General features: G+C 42.0%; 1 protein-coding gene across 1 annotated transcript in view; it reads right to left on the bottom strand.

Moving 5' to 3' along the window:
• LOC149290672 (caspase recruitment domain-containing protein 11-like) overlaps positions 1–15,130 on the bottom strand; it is a 116,875-nt gene that overhangs the window by 81,834 nt on the left and 19,911 nt on the right. Inside the window, exons 3-5 of the mRNA XM_089488459.1 lie at positions 10,570–10,895; positions 9,377–9,556; positions 5,579–5,731 (exon numbers count right to left, since the gene is read on the bottom strand). Of these exons, the coding sequence (XP_089344585.1) occupies positions 5,579–5,731; positions 9,377–9,556; positions 10,570–10,895 (659 nt within the window). The remainder of the gene's footprint in view (positions 1–5,578; positions 5,732–9,376; positions 9,557–10,569; positions 10,896–15,130) is intronic.

Here is a 15,130-nt window from a genome sequence, read left to right as displayed (position 1 = left end):
CCTCTTTCTTCTCTCTCTTTTTCCTCTTCTCTTCTTCCCTGCTTCCCCACGGTCTTCTGCCTTCCTTCCCCTCCCCCTCCCCGTGGCTGCTATTTGCTGATTATACAGTGCATATGCCATCGCATTCGTTGTCTTTCGGTGCCTTCGGCGTCGCTTGACGGCTCTGACGCTCTGCACGAGCGCTCACCGGATCACCAACAAGCACAAACAAAAAAACAACCAGAAAATACTGTCGACTTTTGTTTATTCAGTTTTCTTCATGTTTTTGTGCTGTATACATGTTTGCCGTGCCAGTCGTATTTGTATGTACCATCTCTTACTGCTGTATCAGGAGGGCCTTTACCCTTTTTGCGGTCTTTTGTATTCTCGTATGGACCTTGATGGCTATTTCATGACTGGCTGTTTGTTTCTCTTTTACGCCATTCGCTGTATTGCTGTCGACTCCAATAAACATGTTTAAAAAAAAAAAAAAAAAAAAAAAACTTTCAAAGAATAAAATCACATAGTTATAAATAACACTTATTCATTGAAAAAAAAAATAAAATTAAAGGGAACACTAAATACAAATACATCTGACAACTTCACTAAATAGTGCAAATGCAAACATTTAACCCCTTCAATCCCCTATAGACGTACCGGGACGTCCAAAAAACGCCCACTAAGAAACCCCTATGGACATACCGGTACATCTACCGGCTTTCTGCTGCCCGATCTCCTGTAACAGCTTCCGGCGCGAAGCCGGAAAACTGTTACAGATAGAAATGCCCGATCGCGCGATCGGGCTTTCCCTTCCAGGTGACGTCACTACTGACGTGACCTGGTAGCTCACGGGAGGATCGGGTATCCCTGCAGGGTCTGTCTAGACCCTGCTGGGCTACCCGATCACTCCGATGAGGGAGCTGTAACAGTTAGCATTTATGCCAGTAAACTGTTATAGTTGGAAACTGTCTAGACAGACCCTGCTGGGCTACCCGATCGCTCCGATGAGGGAGCTGTAACAGTTACCGGCACGAATGCCGGTAAACTATTACAGATACATTCCCTCCAGTGTGTCATTAGCCTTGGGGGACTGCCCCACATCCGGGGCAGTCCCCCAGTGCCACACATCCGGCATTAATGTCACATGATCGCTGTGATGACCAATCACAGCGATCGTGTGACCGTTACTGCAGATGCTCTTCCTCTCTCCTCCATTATTGTGATCGGAGAGAGAGATCATCTTGCAGAGCTGCAGTGTTTAGTGCAAAACCACATCATATATAAACCCCCAAATACCTGTCTTACACAAAATCAACCCACCCTTTCCTCCCCACAATCCTCAAAAAAAAAAAAATACAAAAAAATAAATTGGGTTTAGTTTGGTGGGTGGTTAGAGGGAATTGGGGATAGTGTAGTGTTTTAGAAATTGGGTAGGTAGGTGTTGTGTACAATGGCGCAACGTGTCTTCAGCGCTGAGGAGGCTTATGACTTCCTCACTCAGTCTGATGACGAAGCCACTCTGACTGCGTCAGACGACGATGCCACTCTGACTGCATCAGATATTGATCCAATATCTGATGAATCTAGATGTGCGTCAGATAATGACAAGTCAGAGGAAGAAGATGATGGCCAAGGTCCATCTGCTAAAGCCAGGCGTGGAGAGCCTGACTCTAAATATAATTGGGTGCCCCCAAATATGATAGACCCAGTAATCCCTGCTTTTACTGGGACTCTTGGCATCACATGTGACATTGATTCTAGTGAGCCAAAGTCATTTTTCAATCATCTATGCAGCCCAGTGTCAGCCAGCTGACCAAGGAGACAGAAGCCAGACCTGGTACCCCACTGACTCCCATGAAATTAGAAAATTTTGGGCCCTGACCCTTATGATGGGCATTGTGAAAAAGCCCACTATACGATCATATTGGAGCACAGATCCCATAATATCCACCCCTGCTTTTTCCCAAATAATGCCCCGGAACAGGTACTTTGGGCTCCTAAAATTTTTACATTTTAGTGACAATTCCCAATGCCCCCCTAGAGAGAACCCCCAATTTGACCGTTTATATAAATTGAGGCCCATTATTAATAATTTTTCAAGTAAATTCCCTGAAATTTATACCCCCGATAAAAATGTGGCTATGGACGAGTCCCTGGTCCTATTCAAGGGTAGACTGAACTTCAAACAGTATATCCCGTCCAAGCGCTCGAGGTACGGTGTAAAGTTATATAAACTTTGCGAGAGTGGGACGGGATATACTGTTTCCTTCAGAATCTACGAAGGGAAGGACAGTCACCTTGATCCCCCTGGCTGCCCACAATCTGTGGGTACTAGTGGGAAGATAGTGTGGGACCTGCTGTCCCCCTATTTGAATAAGGGCTACCACCTCTGGTATTAGGAAGGACTCCAGGTACCACTGCCCTTCCTGTCCCTCTTTGCCAGGACTCTGCATCGATGAGTGCTTCATGATCTACCACACCAAGGTAGATTATTAAATTTCTGTTATACTTCTTTTTTTTTTTTTTTATTTGTGTTAGGGTGAGCCACAGGGGGGTATTTTCAATTGGCACAATTCCATAAGTTTTTTCCCTGCAAATTAAAAAAAAAACATAAAAAACCTATGCGTGTGGGGTATTTCTGTAATCAGTGATCCAGTATGCCGGCACGTTACAACTTATGCCCTGTAATGTCCAGAAAACCACAAAAAAACTAGGCATGTGGGGTATTTCCGTAATCAGGAGAGGCGGCTGAACACTTTAGGCTGGATTTCTTTGCCATAACATATACCATGTGCAAAATATCCTCAGCAACACAGATGTGTTGGCGAAAAAAGCGCATGAAATTATTGCTACGGCTGACTTTGGCAGTGATTGGCGGCCACATGGTTGCATGAAAATTGTCCAACTATTGTTACTAAAGCAAAATGTGAAAATTTCACGTTTGGAATCTATAACGCGCATGGTCCCGTTTGTGCCCTGTAATGTCCAGAAAACCACAAAAAAATTCTGTATTTCCATAATTAGGAGAGGCGGCTGAACAATTTAGGATAGATTTCTCTGCCGTAACACATACCCTGTACAAAAATTCCTAAGAATACTACAAAATACTAAGACGCGTTGTTGAAAAAAGCGCAGGAACTAATTTCTGTGGCCACCTTTGACAGTGATTGGTGGCCAAATACCTGCATGTAGAATGCCCAAATACCCCTGATAGGATAGCCTGGGTTGTCTGCTTTACAGAAATATATACCTTTGTGGGTGTTTTTGTTTTATTTGTTTAAAATTAGAGTTACAGTCCCATCATACCTAATGTAAAAATTTTACGGCTTTGTATAAAGTAATGTACACCTTATAGTATGTTGGCTTTATGTGCTGGAAAAGTATGAAAATTCTATATAAATTAGGTATTTCTGAAATCAGGACACCTGAATTGATAAATTTGGATGGAATTTTCTGTCACTTTACCTATCTCTATCTTTCCTTGAAAAAACAATATATAGTTTACATGGGTACACTATTCACAGGAAAAGTGAATAATCGCTGAACCGACATAGCGCAAAAATGGCAAAATTGCTCCGGGCTTTGAGGTACCAAAAACACCTGGGATTGAAGGGGTTAAACAGCTCCTATGTATACACACTTATGTAAAACATTATTTACCAACAACTAAAAACAGGATGGCTTTAGAATATTATTAAAAGTGACAAAAAAATAGTCAAACATAACACTGAATATAAATAGTCAAAAAGTGCAAACAGACAGCTACAGAGGCAACAGAGCTGAATAGTACAAACTCAATGTTCGAAAGTGTATTTTGCATTTGATTTTGCCGCCTTCAATAATTTGTTGTTTTTCACTGCTAGGTCATAAAATTCCGAGCAAGAATAAACCAAATTATAACGAATGCAAAGCTCACTTTTCACGATCCCAACTGAAAGTCTGTTCTTCTCATCCGTCCACAGGTTGTTCATCACACTGAGTTTTCTTTTCTGAATGCAGGCAGGAGTAGGGACATAAGGCTTTTTCCTCCACAGGCAGCGAGCTTACACAGGCTGCCAGACTCCAGTGCACCGCTGGGAGAAGTAACGTCATGAAATGAAGCATCACTTCCCCCCAGCGGCCAGCGAACAGCTTCAGGCTCTGCCACAAACGCGGCACCGGCACATAGACATAGCATTGTGCTAAAGACGGAGCGGCAGGATCACCCTGGCCATTGCATTTCTGGTATTTTTAAAATACCGAGTCCGACAGGGTGCTCTAAATACCGTCTGTGCCGGTGAAATACCGGCCAGGTGGCAACCCTACTGATGGCCTTGATTTAAGGGTAATTTGTACCACAAAAGCTAGAGCTCTTTGTTGTGCTTTTACGATGTGTTTGTTTAGCTATGATTCCCATTTTCCATTTATACAAACAAATTAAACATTTTTTGATGGATAGATAGGGCTTTCCTTTGACATCTCTTTTTGTATGATTTTGGTATGATAATTGCACTAAAATCTTCAAGTCAACAAATATACCCCAAAACATATCAATATATATATATATATATATATATATAATTAATTAATATATTTTTATATACGATATATACCATATACAGTATCTCACAAAAGTGAGTACATCCCTCACATTTATGTAAATATGTTATTATATCTTTTCATGTGACAACACTGAATAAATGACACTCTGCTACAATGTAAAGTAGTGAGTGTACAGCCTGTATAACAGTGTAAATTTGGTTTTCTCATCAAAGTAACTTAACACACAGCCATTAAAGTGTAAACCCTGGAAGCAAAAGTGTGAGGGGTGTAATCACTTTTATTAGATACTGTATGAATAAAATTCCCATATCTTTGTGGCAATTATAGGGCAAATAGTAGAATGCATATATTGCTGTTTCAAAGTCTTGGATTATTCTTACAGTTAGTATAGGGGGTTTGTAATGCTACTCATGAACAAATAAAACAATAAATAACCCACAAAGTACATATTTCTTAGGTAGACACCCTGGGGTATTCCACTGGGAGCATGACTCCTGTCATGCAGCTATTCGGCCACCGATCTTTGTCAATTGTAGCTATTTTTATTGTATTATGTCTTGGTTAGCTTTTATGTAACAGGTTATGTACCAGTGCTCAAAAAGTCACCAAAATTCATTTGACAGAAATAATCCACATGTATAGGTAATCACATAGTTTTTAAAACCTACAGGGTACAATGCATTACTGGATGCTCATCTCACTGCGTGTCAGTACACAACATAGGCAGGGTAGGCACCCAGAAAATAAAGGGTTAAATGACATAATATATTAAACAAACACTGTTTAGATGAAAAAGCACATTCTCAGAAGTATGCCAGCCTTCTGCTCTCTTGATGCTGCTGATTTTCATGACTACAACTCCCACCCCCGCATCATAAATCTGACTGTGGGTGATGGGAGTTTTAATCCACAAACAGCCATCACCTCATTCCAAAAACAAAAAAAATTTATAAAATGTGGATGTAGTGTAGGTCTGTATTCAGGCTCTGGACTTATGTGTTCTGGCTTATGTGTACTTAGCCATATTAAACTTTAGGTCTCAAACCCTAATCATCACCTTGTCCCTTAAGTCTTCAACTTGACGTATTTCTTCCTGAAGATTAAATATCCTGTTCACTAGCTCATGACGGTCTTCGAGGGCTTCTTTGCGATCATGTTCAAGAATATCCACTATTGCTTTATCTGAATCAGGCAAACTGTGATTCCCACCCTAAAGCACACAAAAATATGAAATAATTTTATAAATATGCATTTATTAAACACATCTATGTTTATATGTCTTGTATGGGTTTTTGGACAATGGTTGTCAAGTCTTAAATTATATGCTTGGAAAATGTGTTATAGCATCACTGGGGTGGTCCATTTACCATCAAATTACTACTCAGTTAATTTATATACAGTGCGCAAGCAAAGTGGTATAAAATAATAGTAACACAAATCAGGTATGAAGAAACAGATAAGAGACATCTGTCTCATTTAATATGTCCAGATTTTCCTCCTGCTAGAAGACCTTAAACCATGTTTTCCTAAGTCTTGTCTTATTTTCAGGGTAGCCTTGTGCCTGTTGCTTGCAAGTTCTTCCTTTGTATTAATCTACACTCTTTCTGCTGAAAAACGTTTCCACTTTTTCACTTCTTCCGTGGAAGAAATATTTTTTAACGTTGCTTTGCAACCTTTCAACATACCATATATCCTTAAGAGTATAATGCTTCATCATTGGTGGGCGTGTGAACATATTTGTTTGATCGCAGCAACATAACTGATTGCAAGAAATTTGAAAAACTAATAAGAACATGCATGTGGTTTAGCATCTGATTCTGTGACACGTCATAATAACTATTATTAAAATCTGTTTTAATAGCCCAGCCACACTGAGTTTCTGTAACAAATTTGGAAGAACTGGAACCCTGGTGCTGACATAGGAGTAGGATAGCAACTAGCTGAGACAGATTTAACTGAAGTAATGAAGTAGATGGGTACTGGTTCTAGGGAGCAGGAGAACCCAATCAGAAAACAGAATCATAGTCTCTGAAACAATTTAGGTCTGGTACCATGAAGCAGGGACATCTGGAGTAGCCAAATCAGGTGAAAGTAACAAGGACACTGGAACAATCCAGGCCTGGAACCGTGAGGCACGAATGCCTGAACACGCCAAATCAGGAGACAGAAAAAGGTAATTAGGTCTGGTACCATGAATCCTCAAGAAGTCTACATGAACAGAGCATGAAGTTACACCGACAAAAGACAGGGAAGGACTGAAGGCATAAGAGTTAAATAGGAAATTCCTAGCAGGAAATGAGGCCTCCAAGGGTCACAGGCAATATCATATGGTCACAGACACCGGGTCTTCACAAATGTCTCCTACGGATGTGAGTCGGACAGTATCCCCTTCTTGAGGGGAAGGGAAAAAAAGTAAACCTGCTGGTCGATATGGAAAACTAGAATGATAAGCACGGATTAGGTGAGGGGCATGGACAACAGAGGCTAAGATCTACTAACATTCTTCTGGGCCATACCCCATCCAATATACTAGGTGGTGAAGCTATGAAATCTAGAATCCACAATAGACTGCATCTCAAATTCATCCTCAGCTTTGGTGCTTACAGGTCAAGGATTAAGTTAGAGTTTTGCAATGTGATCGCAAATTAGTGGTTTGAGAAGGGAAACATGAAAAAGATTTAAAGATTCTTAGGTAAGTTTAGTTCATAAGTAACCAAGTTAATGCTTTTCACAATTTGGTAAATACCACTGAATTGAGGTAAAAGATTCAGAGAAGTAAGTTGATATGGGGAGGAGATAATCACACTCACTAGGAGAGAAAAATGGTGCTTGTAGTGTTTTAGATTCCTCCTGGCTTTATGTGGTCCTTAGGCTATATTCTGATTCTACCAAAGTCTACAAAGATTGGAAGCAACGCAGATGTTCATACAAGGGCAGGTTGTTGTGGTAAGTGTTGTGACAAGTATCCAGGATCTCTCAAGTTTCTTCAGGATCCCTCTATTGAGTCAGAGCCAGGATGACTGCTAGTAATTCTGACTGACATCATAATTCCTCTTGGCAGGAGATAATTTTTAGGTCCACTGTAGCTCCTACATTGAGAGAGAAACACTCCTGCCCCTATTTTGGAAGCATCAACCTCAGAGTGAAAGGTTTGTTGACATAGGGTGGATGAACACTGGAGCAGACACGAATACATATTTCAGCCTATGAAAAGCTTTTGTGGCTTCTGGAGTCCAATTGTGACAGTCGGCACCCTTCTTAGCACAGTTACACATTTGTTACAATGCATGAATCAACAAGAAGTCTACAGTAACAGAGCACAACATTTAAATAGAAAATTCCTAGCAGGAAATTATGTCACCAGGGGTAACAAGGGTCACATGACCACACACTACAAAGAAGGTCCAGAAGCAGGCTTCTAGCAGCAGGCACAGACTGGAGGTAGAGTTGGTAGAGGGTGGTCGCTTGTCTTCCCCACTACTTTGGAAGGTCGACACTGGAGTCCATGAATTCGAAGTTTGACAGTTCCTCATCCAGATCGCTGCCAGACTTTATTTTTACCAAAAAAAACAGTTCCAACCAACAAAATGCTTTTAAGAAAAGCAAAGATGAAATTAGATGAAGATGAAGGGCGTAGCTACAGGGGTTTCGATCTCTATCCGTACCGCTTCAAAATTGCTCAGAAAGGGCCCTTCCAACCTGGACAGTGAGGTCGGAAGTGCCCTTTCTAAACAATTCTAAACAACTGGCCAAAGAGAAGCAGGCACGCAACAGGGTGATGTTACATCACATGAACTTGCGGTGAAACCAAGGCTGGTGGACTGATATTTACAGAAGAGGTAAGGAGGTTAGGGCATGCATCCATGTCTATGAATAAGTGCGTCTGAGTATGCATATCTATGAATGTATGTGATCATGCATGTTTATGTATAAGTGTATGAGATCATGCATGTTTATGTATAAGTGTATGTGACCATGCATATATGTGTATGTGATCATGCATGTGCATGTTTAAGTGTATGTCAGCATGAATGTGTATGTGTAAATTGTGTGAGCATGAATGTCCATGTATAAGTGACTGTGGATGTATAAGTGTGCATTGTGATGGAACCCTCCATCACTGGGACCACTGGAGAGGCCTGCCAGCCAGCCTCCTCCCTACCAACTATGGGCCCTGGCTTTGTAAAGACTTGTGTGTCGACCCCCAGAAATATATCATCTCATCACTTGCTGAGGGGATTATTCCTGGCAGACAGCCAGGATATGTAACCAGGGAGTGACCACCATTGTTCCAGTTTAATGTTGTATAAGTCAGCCCCCGCCCCCCCCCAGTTCCACCACTACAGACATTTACCCCGGCCAAACCTTGTAACTGATTTCAGCCAGTAATAGATAGTGGAGGTTGGGACCCTATTGTAGTGTTAATCCCTTTACTGACCCTGTTGTCTCTGGATGGCAGATTAAGGGTGCGGTTTGTATCCCAATATCTTGTTTTATGTTAATGTTTGCTTTGCTGGCTATAACCAGCCATGTGTGTGAAAAATAAAGCAGTCTTCATTCTGTTTATACCCTACACTGAGTCTCGGCTAGTGACTGGGAAACCGGGGAAAGAGTGTGTTGTCCCAGGCTAAGTCAGCACAAGTCAGCGGAGGTAGTCAGTCGGACTATCCAGCTCAGTGACAGATTGGTTGGATTTGGACAACATTTTTTGATTCTGCTGATACAGTTGTTCCTTTAACGTATCATAGTACAAAAGGTGTACAGGATATTAAAAAACCCTAGTGCATCCAAGTTTACATTAAAGCCCAACTATTAACTAGAATTTGGTAATACGGAGTATTAACTAGAATACCACCTGGATGATGGACTGTAACTCTTGCACTTTGGTTTTCAACATTTCATTTTCCCTTTGCAATTCTAAAACCTGCTCCCTTTTTGGCCGATTCTCAATGTCATTTTTAAGTTTGAGGGATTGATTTCTTTCCAGTTTACACTCCTCTTCAACTTTATTCAAGTGGTGTTTCAGGCGATCAATCTAAAATAAAGGTACAGCATATAGATGATGAGACTTGGATTACTAATTATGTTCAACTATTACCTTAACATTGAGACAATGAATTCATTAATATTAATATATATTATATATAAATCGCCCCTTGCTTTGTCATGGACTAAAAGTACAGATGAAATTTGGGTTTTATCCACTAAAGGGAGAGTTGACAGGAGAGGGTGTTTAAGAGTAACTATAGCTCCAACACTAGCAAGTTTCTCCATCTTGAAGAGCTGAGCTGGCCCTCCATAATGCATAAATCAATGATCAATGGAGCACACAAAAAGAAGAGGTGACAGAAGTTTTATCTTTTGAGTACACTATATATTATGAAGGGTCAAACATAGAGAGCTTGGCTGACTCTTCAAATTCTCCTCACCCATTGAATTGTGCATTATACATGGCCAGCTCTTCTTGATCTGCCACAATTATCCTGTCAACTCTCCCTTTGGTGAATAAACCCCAATATGTAAGGACACTTATCTCACTATTGTAAATATGCATTATACAGAGCCAACTAAACTCTTTCTGCAGCAGAAGCTCCATTGGGTTTGCTCTTCAAAATCTATAGTGTAGTGAAGGAGCTGAAACCACAACTCCCAACCAAACCCTCCCTACAGCTCTTTCATTGGTGAATAAATGCCAATTTGTTTTAGGGAGGAATTGCTGATAGTAGATCTGACATAATAGTTCCTCTAAATGTGACATTAGCTGGTATGGAATGGCATAGATGCAACTAGAAGCACACTTTTTACCAAGGTCACACGAACCACAGCTGATATTGAAACATATACAACAGATTTCTAATATTATTCTTTATTTTTTTGAAAGGTGATTATCACATATCTATGATGCACACAAGAAAGTAGTGGCTTGAACCACTACTAAATAAATCATCTGAAAGTCTCAGAAAAGCTGGTTTGTGTCTTCTCTTTCACCTATTACAATAGATGAACTATCAATAATAATAATAATAATAATAATGATGAATATCTTACTTCAAGTTGCAAATCTCGACTCCTCATAACAGCCATGTTTTTTTCTTCGCTGAGCTGTGCATATCTCATTGCTAAGTTGTAGTTGTCATCCTTTACTTTAATTAATTCATCATTGTAGTTATTTCTTTCTTCTTTCATTTTGTTGTATCGTTCCTGAAATGTTAGTAACTCTAAGTTTGCTAACTTTAAGTGTTTTTTTTCATCTTCCAGCTTTCTTGAGTTGGCTGCAAGTTCACACTTCTGTATTTCCTTTGCCTTTATCTGCTGCTGTAGTTTGATCACTTCATTCATCAAAAAATGTGTAAGACCCTCATGTCCCTCCTCCACTAGAGAAAATTGATCGATGTAAGAATAAAAATAGAATACAAATTCGATGTTATTTCTCAATAGGAACATCTAAAACAAAGCCTTTATGTAAATAAACAGGAAATAATAGCTATGCGTATATATTCATGTATAGCTAGACATGTTTTTGCGTATGAGTATAGAGCCCTCAACAGAGTTTAGGTCTGCGGCACATGGCCATAAATACATTTACCAAATTAAGAAGTATGGAGGTGTATGCATGCAAATCACGTGAACAAGTACTTGAGGTAGTTGTTTCCATTGTATAATACATACATATGCACTGGTTTATCACATAGGTTTGCACACTGTACTGTAAAATTTATGATCCTCATTAACAAAGAAGGAGAAATAGCTTAATAGGAAGGAATGATTATCCACATTTTTGTGAAAAAGACGTTAAGTTGGCTGGTCCCAGTAGTATACATGTAGTGTGGCTTTCTAGTATATTTATTTTAGCAATGAACATAAAAACACATTATTCAAATCTCTTTACGAGCAAGGTTCATCAATGGTGCACTGGACATTGCCAGTATCACAACCTCATGCTGACGAGTCCCATGAAGGACGAAACAGCTGTCCATGAGTGGTGATCTGGCTATTGTACCTCTTCCTGAGTTTTGTCTAAAGGCTGTCTTGTACAGCGGGCAATTACTTTCAAGGGATCCATGTATAAAGTGGATATAGAGGCAAAGGTGATAATTGTTAACCTTATTTGCATGTGCCTACCCAGAATCCCTTGTAGTTGTGAAAGCACCATGAGATTTCTGAGGGAAAAACAAGCTTGTCTGGTGTCTGTAGATGAGTGTTTAATAATACTTCTACTACCCCTTAAATTTAAGTGGAAGGGTTTCCATCACCTTTCACCCACCATAACTTATGTAATCGTTAATTTCTAACGATAATTTGTTTTCCCTTAGTCCTAACGGCAGCACAAGAGGGGTATTACTGCCCCTGTGAACACGTAGGACAGGACAAATTAATGATTTACACAATTAAATAAGCAATTAACCCCCTTTACCCCACCTATAAAGGGAACTCCACCCCTAACCACAGTGTGCTATAACAAGAATAATAAAAAAATATAAGAGGGAGGGATATTAGTGTGCTGCCGTTAGGACCAAAAAACTGTAGAAAGAGGTTTTCATCTGTCAAGAGTATGTAGAAGAAATTCTTCTGTTGAAGGATCCGGGTGAAAAACAGGTAGAGAAATTACCTGATTAATGTTCTGAAACGAAGGAATCTTCGGTAAAAAAGCTGGCAGGAACCTTACAATAACCCTATCAGGCAGGAATAGGGTGTAAGGCTCAAAGGCACACAGAGCTTGCAACTCACCAATTCTCTTGGCAGAGGTGATCGCCACTAGGAAGGCAGCCTTCCAGGAAACGTACTTCATGTCCACGCTTTCCAATGGCTCGAAGGGGGGGAGAGCATAACCCCCTGAGCACGACAGTAAGGTCCCATTGAGGGACTGGTCTCAGGATCTTAGGTTTTAACCTTTCAGCTCCTTTAAGGAACCTCCTGATAAGGGGTTCTTGGGACATAGGTTTCCTAAAAAAAAACGATATGGCTGAGGTGTGCACTCTGAGTGTAGAGGGAGCAAGGCCTATCCAGTCTATCTTGGAGGAAGTGTAATATGGAAGAAATGGGGGGATCTGAGAAACCCACTTAGTTCTTCGCACACCATAATGAAAAAGAGCGTCTAATCCGGTTGTAAGCTCTATTAGTAGACTCCGCTCTCGAATGAGACAAAGTCCTCAAGACCCCAGAAGAAAGTCCACTATCCTTCAATAGGGAGCTGTCAATCTCCAGGCTGTCAGATTGAGAATTCTCAGATCTAGGCGAGAACCTGTTCCCAGAAACACAGGGTTCTCTGATATTGGAAGCTTCCAGTACAGACCCTGACTCATCCCCATGAGCTGGGTGAACCATGACCTCTTTGGCCAGAATGGAATCATCACAATAATTGAGGTCTGGTCGTGTCTGATCTTCATCAATACCCTTGGTATCATGGAAATTGGAGGGAAGATGTAAGCCAGCCCGAACCTCCAAGGGATGGACAGAGCATCTATCGCCCAAGGATTGTCCTCCCTGTATAGGGAGCAGAAGATCTTCACCTTGGCGTTGAACCTCGTAGCCGTTAAGTCGATTTCTGGCATTCCCCACCGAAGAGTAATTTGATGAAATACTTCCTGGTTTAGTGACCATTCGCCTGGAACATTGAGACCCCGACTCAGACGGTCCGCTACCACATTGAGAGATCCCCGAATGTGGACTGCAGAGAGGTGGGAGAGGTTCTGCTCTGCCCATGATAGGATCATTCCCACTTCCTTGAGAAGAGGTTGAGATCTCGTGCCACCCTGTTTGTTGATATAATAAACCGCCGTCATGTTGTCTGAATGAACTCTCACCGCTTTGCCGCGGATTTGAGGAGCAAAGTGAAGGAGCGCCAATCTGATTGCTCTGAGCTCTCTGAAGTTCGAAGACATAAGGCTCTCTGGACGGGACCAAGTACCTTGTACTGGAATGTCCTCTAGATAGGCTGCATCCGTGGTCAACAGAATCCAGGCTGGCTGAATCAAGGACCTCCCATCTTTCAGATGCTCCCACCAACTGAGGGAGCAACGGACTTGAGGAGACAGGGTGCAAATTTTGTTCAACCCTAATGGGTTGCGATTCCAAATGCCCAAAACTTTTGATTGGAGAGGGCGCAGGTGCCAAAGGGCCCAAGGGACTGCATGCGCAGTCGCTGACATGTGCCCTAACATCTTGTCAGGAACCAATTTTTCGCTGCCTGAACCATGGGTTTTTTATACCTGTGGTGTTTACATCTGCAACCACTAGTGGCCACTCTCCACCCTCTGGAGCACTCAGAACTCAGGTGTGCCTTGTTACCTGGGTTGAGCCCTAGTCTACATCCAGCTGGGCCTTGTTACCTGGATTGCCCTGCCTTTATGAACCTGCCCTGCCCTTCAGTCAGGGCCTTTGTATTGAAGTCTATGGACCTTCCTGCTGTGGCTCTGCACCTGTACTGTTCCTGGTTCCCTGCTTTGTGTCCTTCCAAGTGGACTCCCTGCTTTGTGTCCTTCCAAGTGGACTCCCTGCTTTGTGTCCTTCCAAGTGGACTCCCTGCTTTGTACCCTTCCAAGCGGGCTGTGTGCCTTTTGTACCCTTCCAAGCGGGCTGTGTGCCTTTTGTACCCTTCCAAGCAGGCTGTGTGCCTTTTGTACCCTTCCAAGCGGGCTGTGTGCCTTTTGTACCCTTTCAAGCGGGCTGTGTGCCTTTTGTGCCCTTCCAAGCGGGCTCTCTGTCTGTCGTGCCCTTCCAAGCGGGCTCTCTGTCTGTCGTGCCCTTCCAAGCGGGCTCTCTGTCTGTCGTGCCCTTCCAAGCGGGCTCTCTGTCTGTCGTGCCCTTCCAAGCGGGCTCTCTGTCTGTCGTGCCCTTCCAAGCGGGATCTCTGTCTGTCGTGCCCTTCCAAGCGGGCTCCCTGCCAAAAGACTTATTACCTGTATTTTATTTTGCCATACGTCCGGTTACTTGCTTAGACTATATTACCCTTATTTGCTGGTCCTGTTTAGATACATGAAATACACTGCATTACCTGGATTTCTGTTTGTGGTGTCTTTGTTTGCATAATCATGCACGGTGGGTTACATACTGAACCCCAAGTATCCCCTGCGCATGGGCTCCTACCTGACCTGATCACCCGAGTCCTGACAGAATACAAAGGCCATTACAAGGAGTCTGCGGGGTTACTTTCAGTCATCAAAGTCATAGGAGAATGCTTGCTTGAACTGTGCAAATCATTAATGCAAATCTGGGACTCCAACTCCAATCACTCTCATGAAGACCATTCACCTACACCTGCTACATCACCTGAGAAATCCAACAAGCCTGTTACCAGTATTAAAAAGGAATCTCCTAGGAAATCTAGGAAATGTGAACCCCTTACCACAACCGAATTACAACAAAGGCGTGATGAGGAATCTTGCTTTTACTGTGGCAAAAAGGGACACTGGATCACCCAATGTCCTCTGAAACCAGCTAAACCCACTGCAACCCACACCAACAAACCCCAGGCCCAGGAACCTGCATGTGACAACAGCAACGCATCAAAGCTGGAGCACACCCTATCTCTTCCCCAACCTGGTGATCCTTGGGTTAACCAATCCACAGTACCTGGCACTTCTGCGCCATCTGTAGCCATGTCAGATGA

The sequence above is a fragment of the Sceloporus occidentalis genome, unplaced genomic scaffold (assembly GCF_023333645.1).
Source record: "Sceloporus occidentalis isolate IW3139 unplaced genomic scaffold, rSceOcc1.0.p SCAF_38, whole genome shotgun sequence".
Taxonomy (NCBI): Eukaryota; Metazoa; Chordata; class Lepidosauria; order Squamata; family Phrynosomatidae; genus Sceloporus; species Sceloporus occidentalis.
This window is presented reverse-complemented; position numbering and strand designations above follow the sequence as displayed.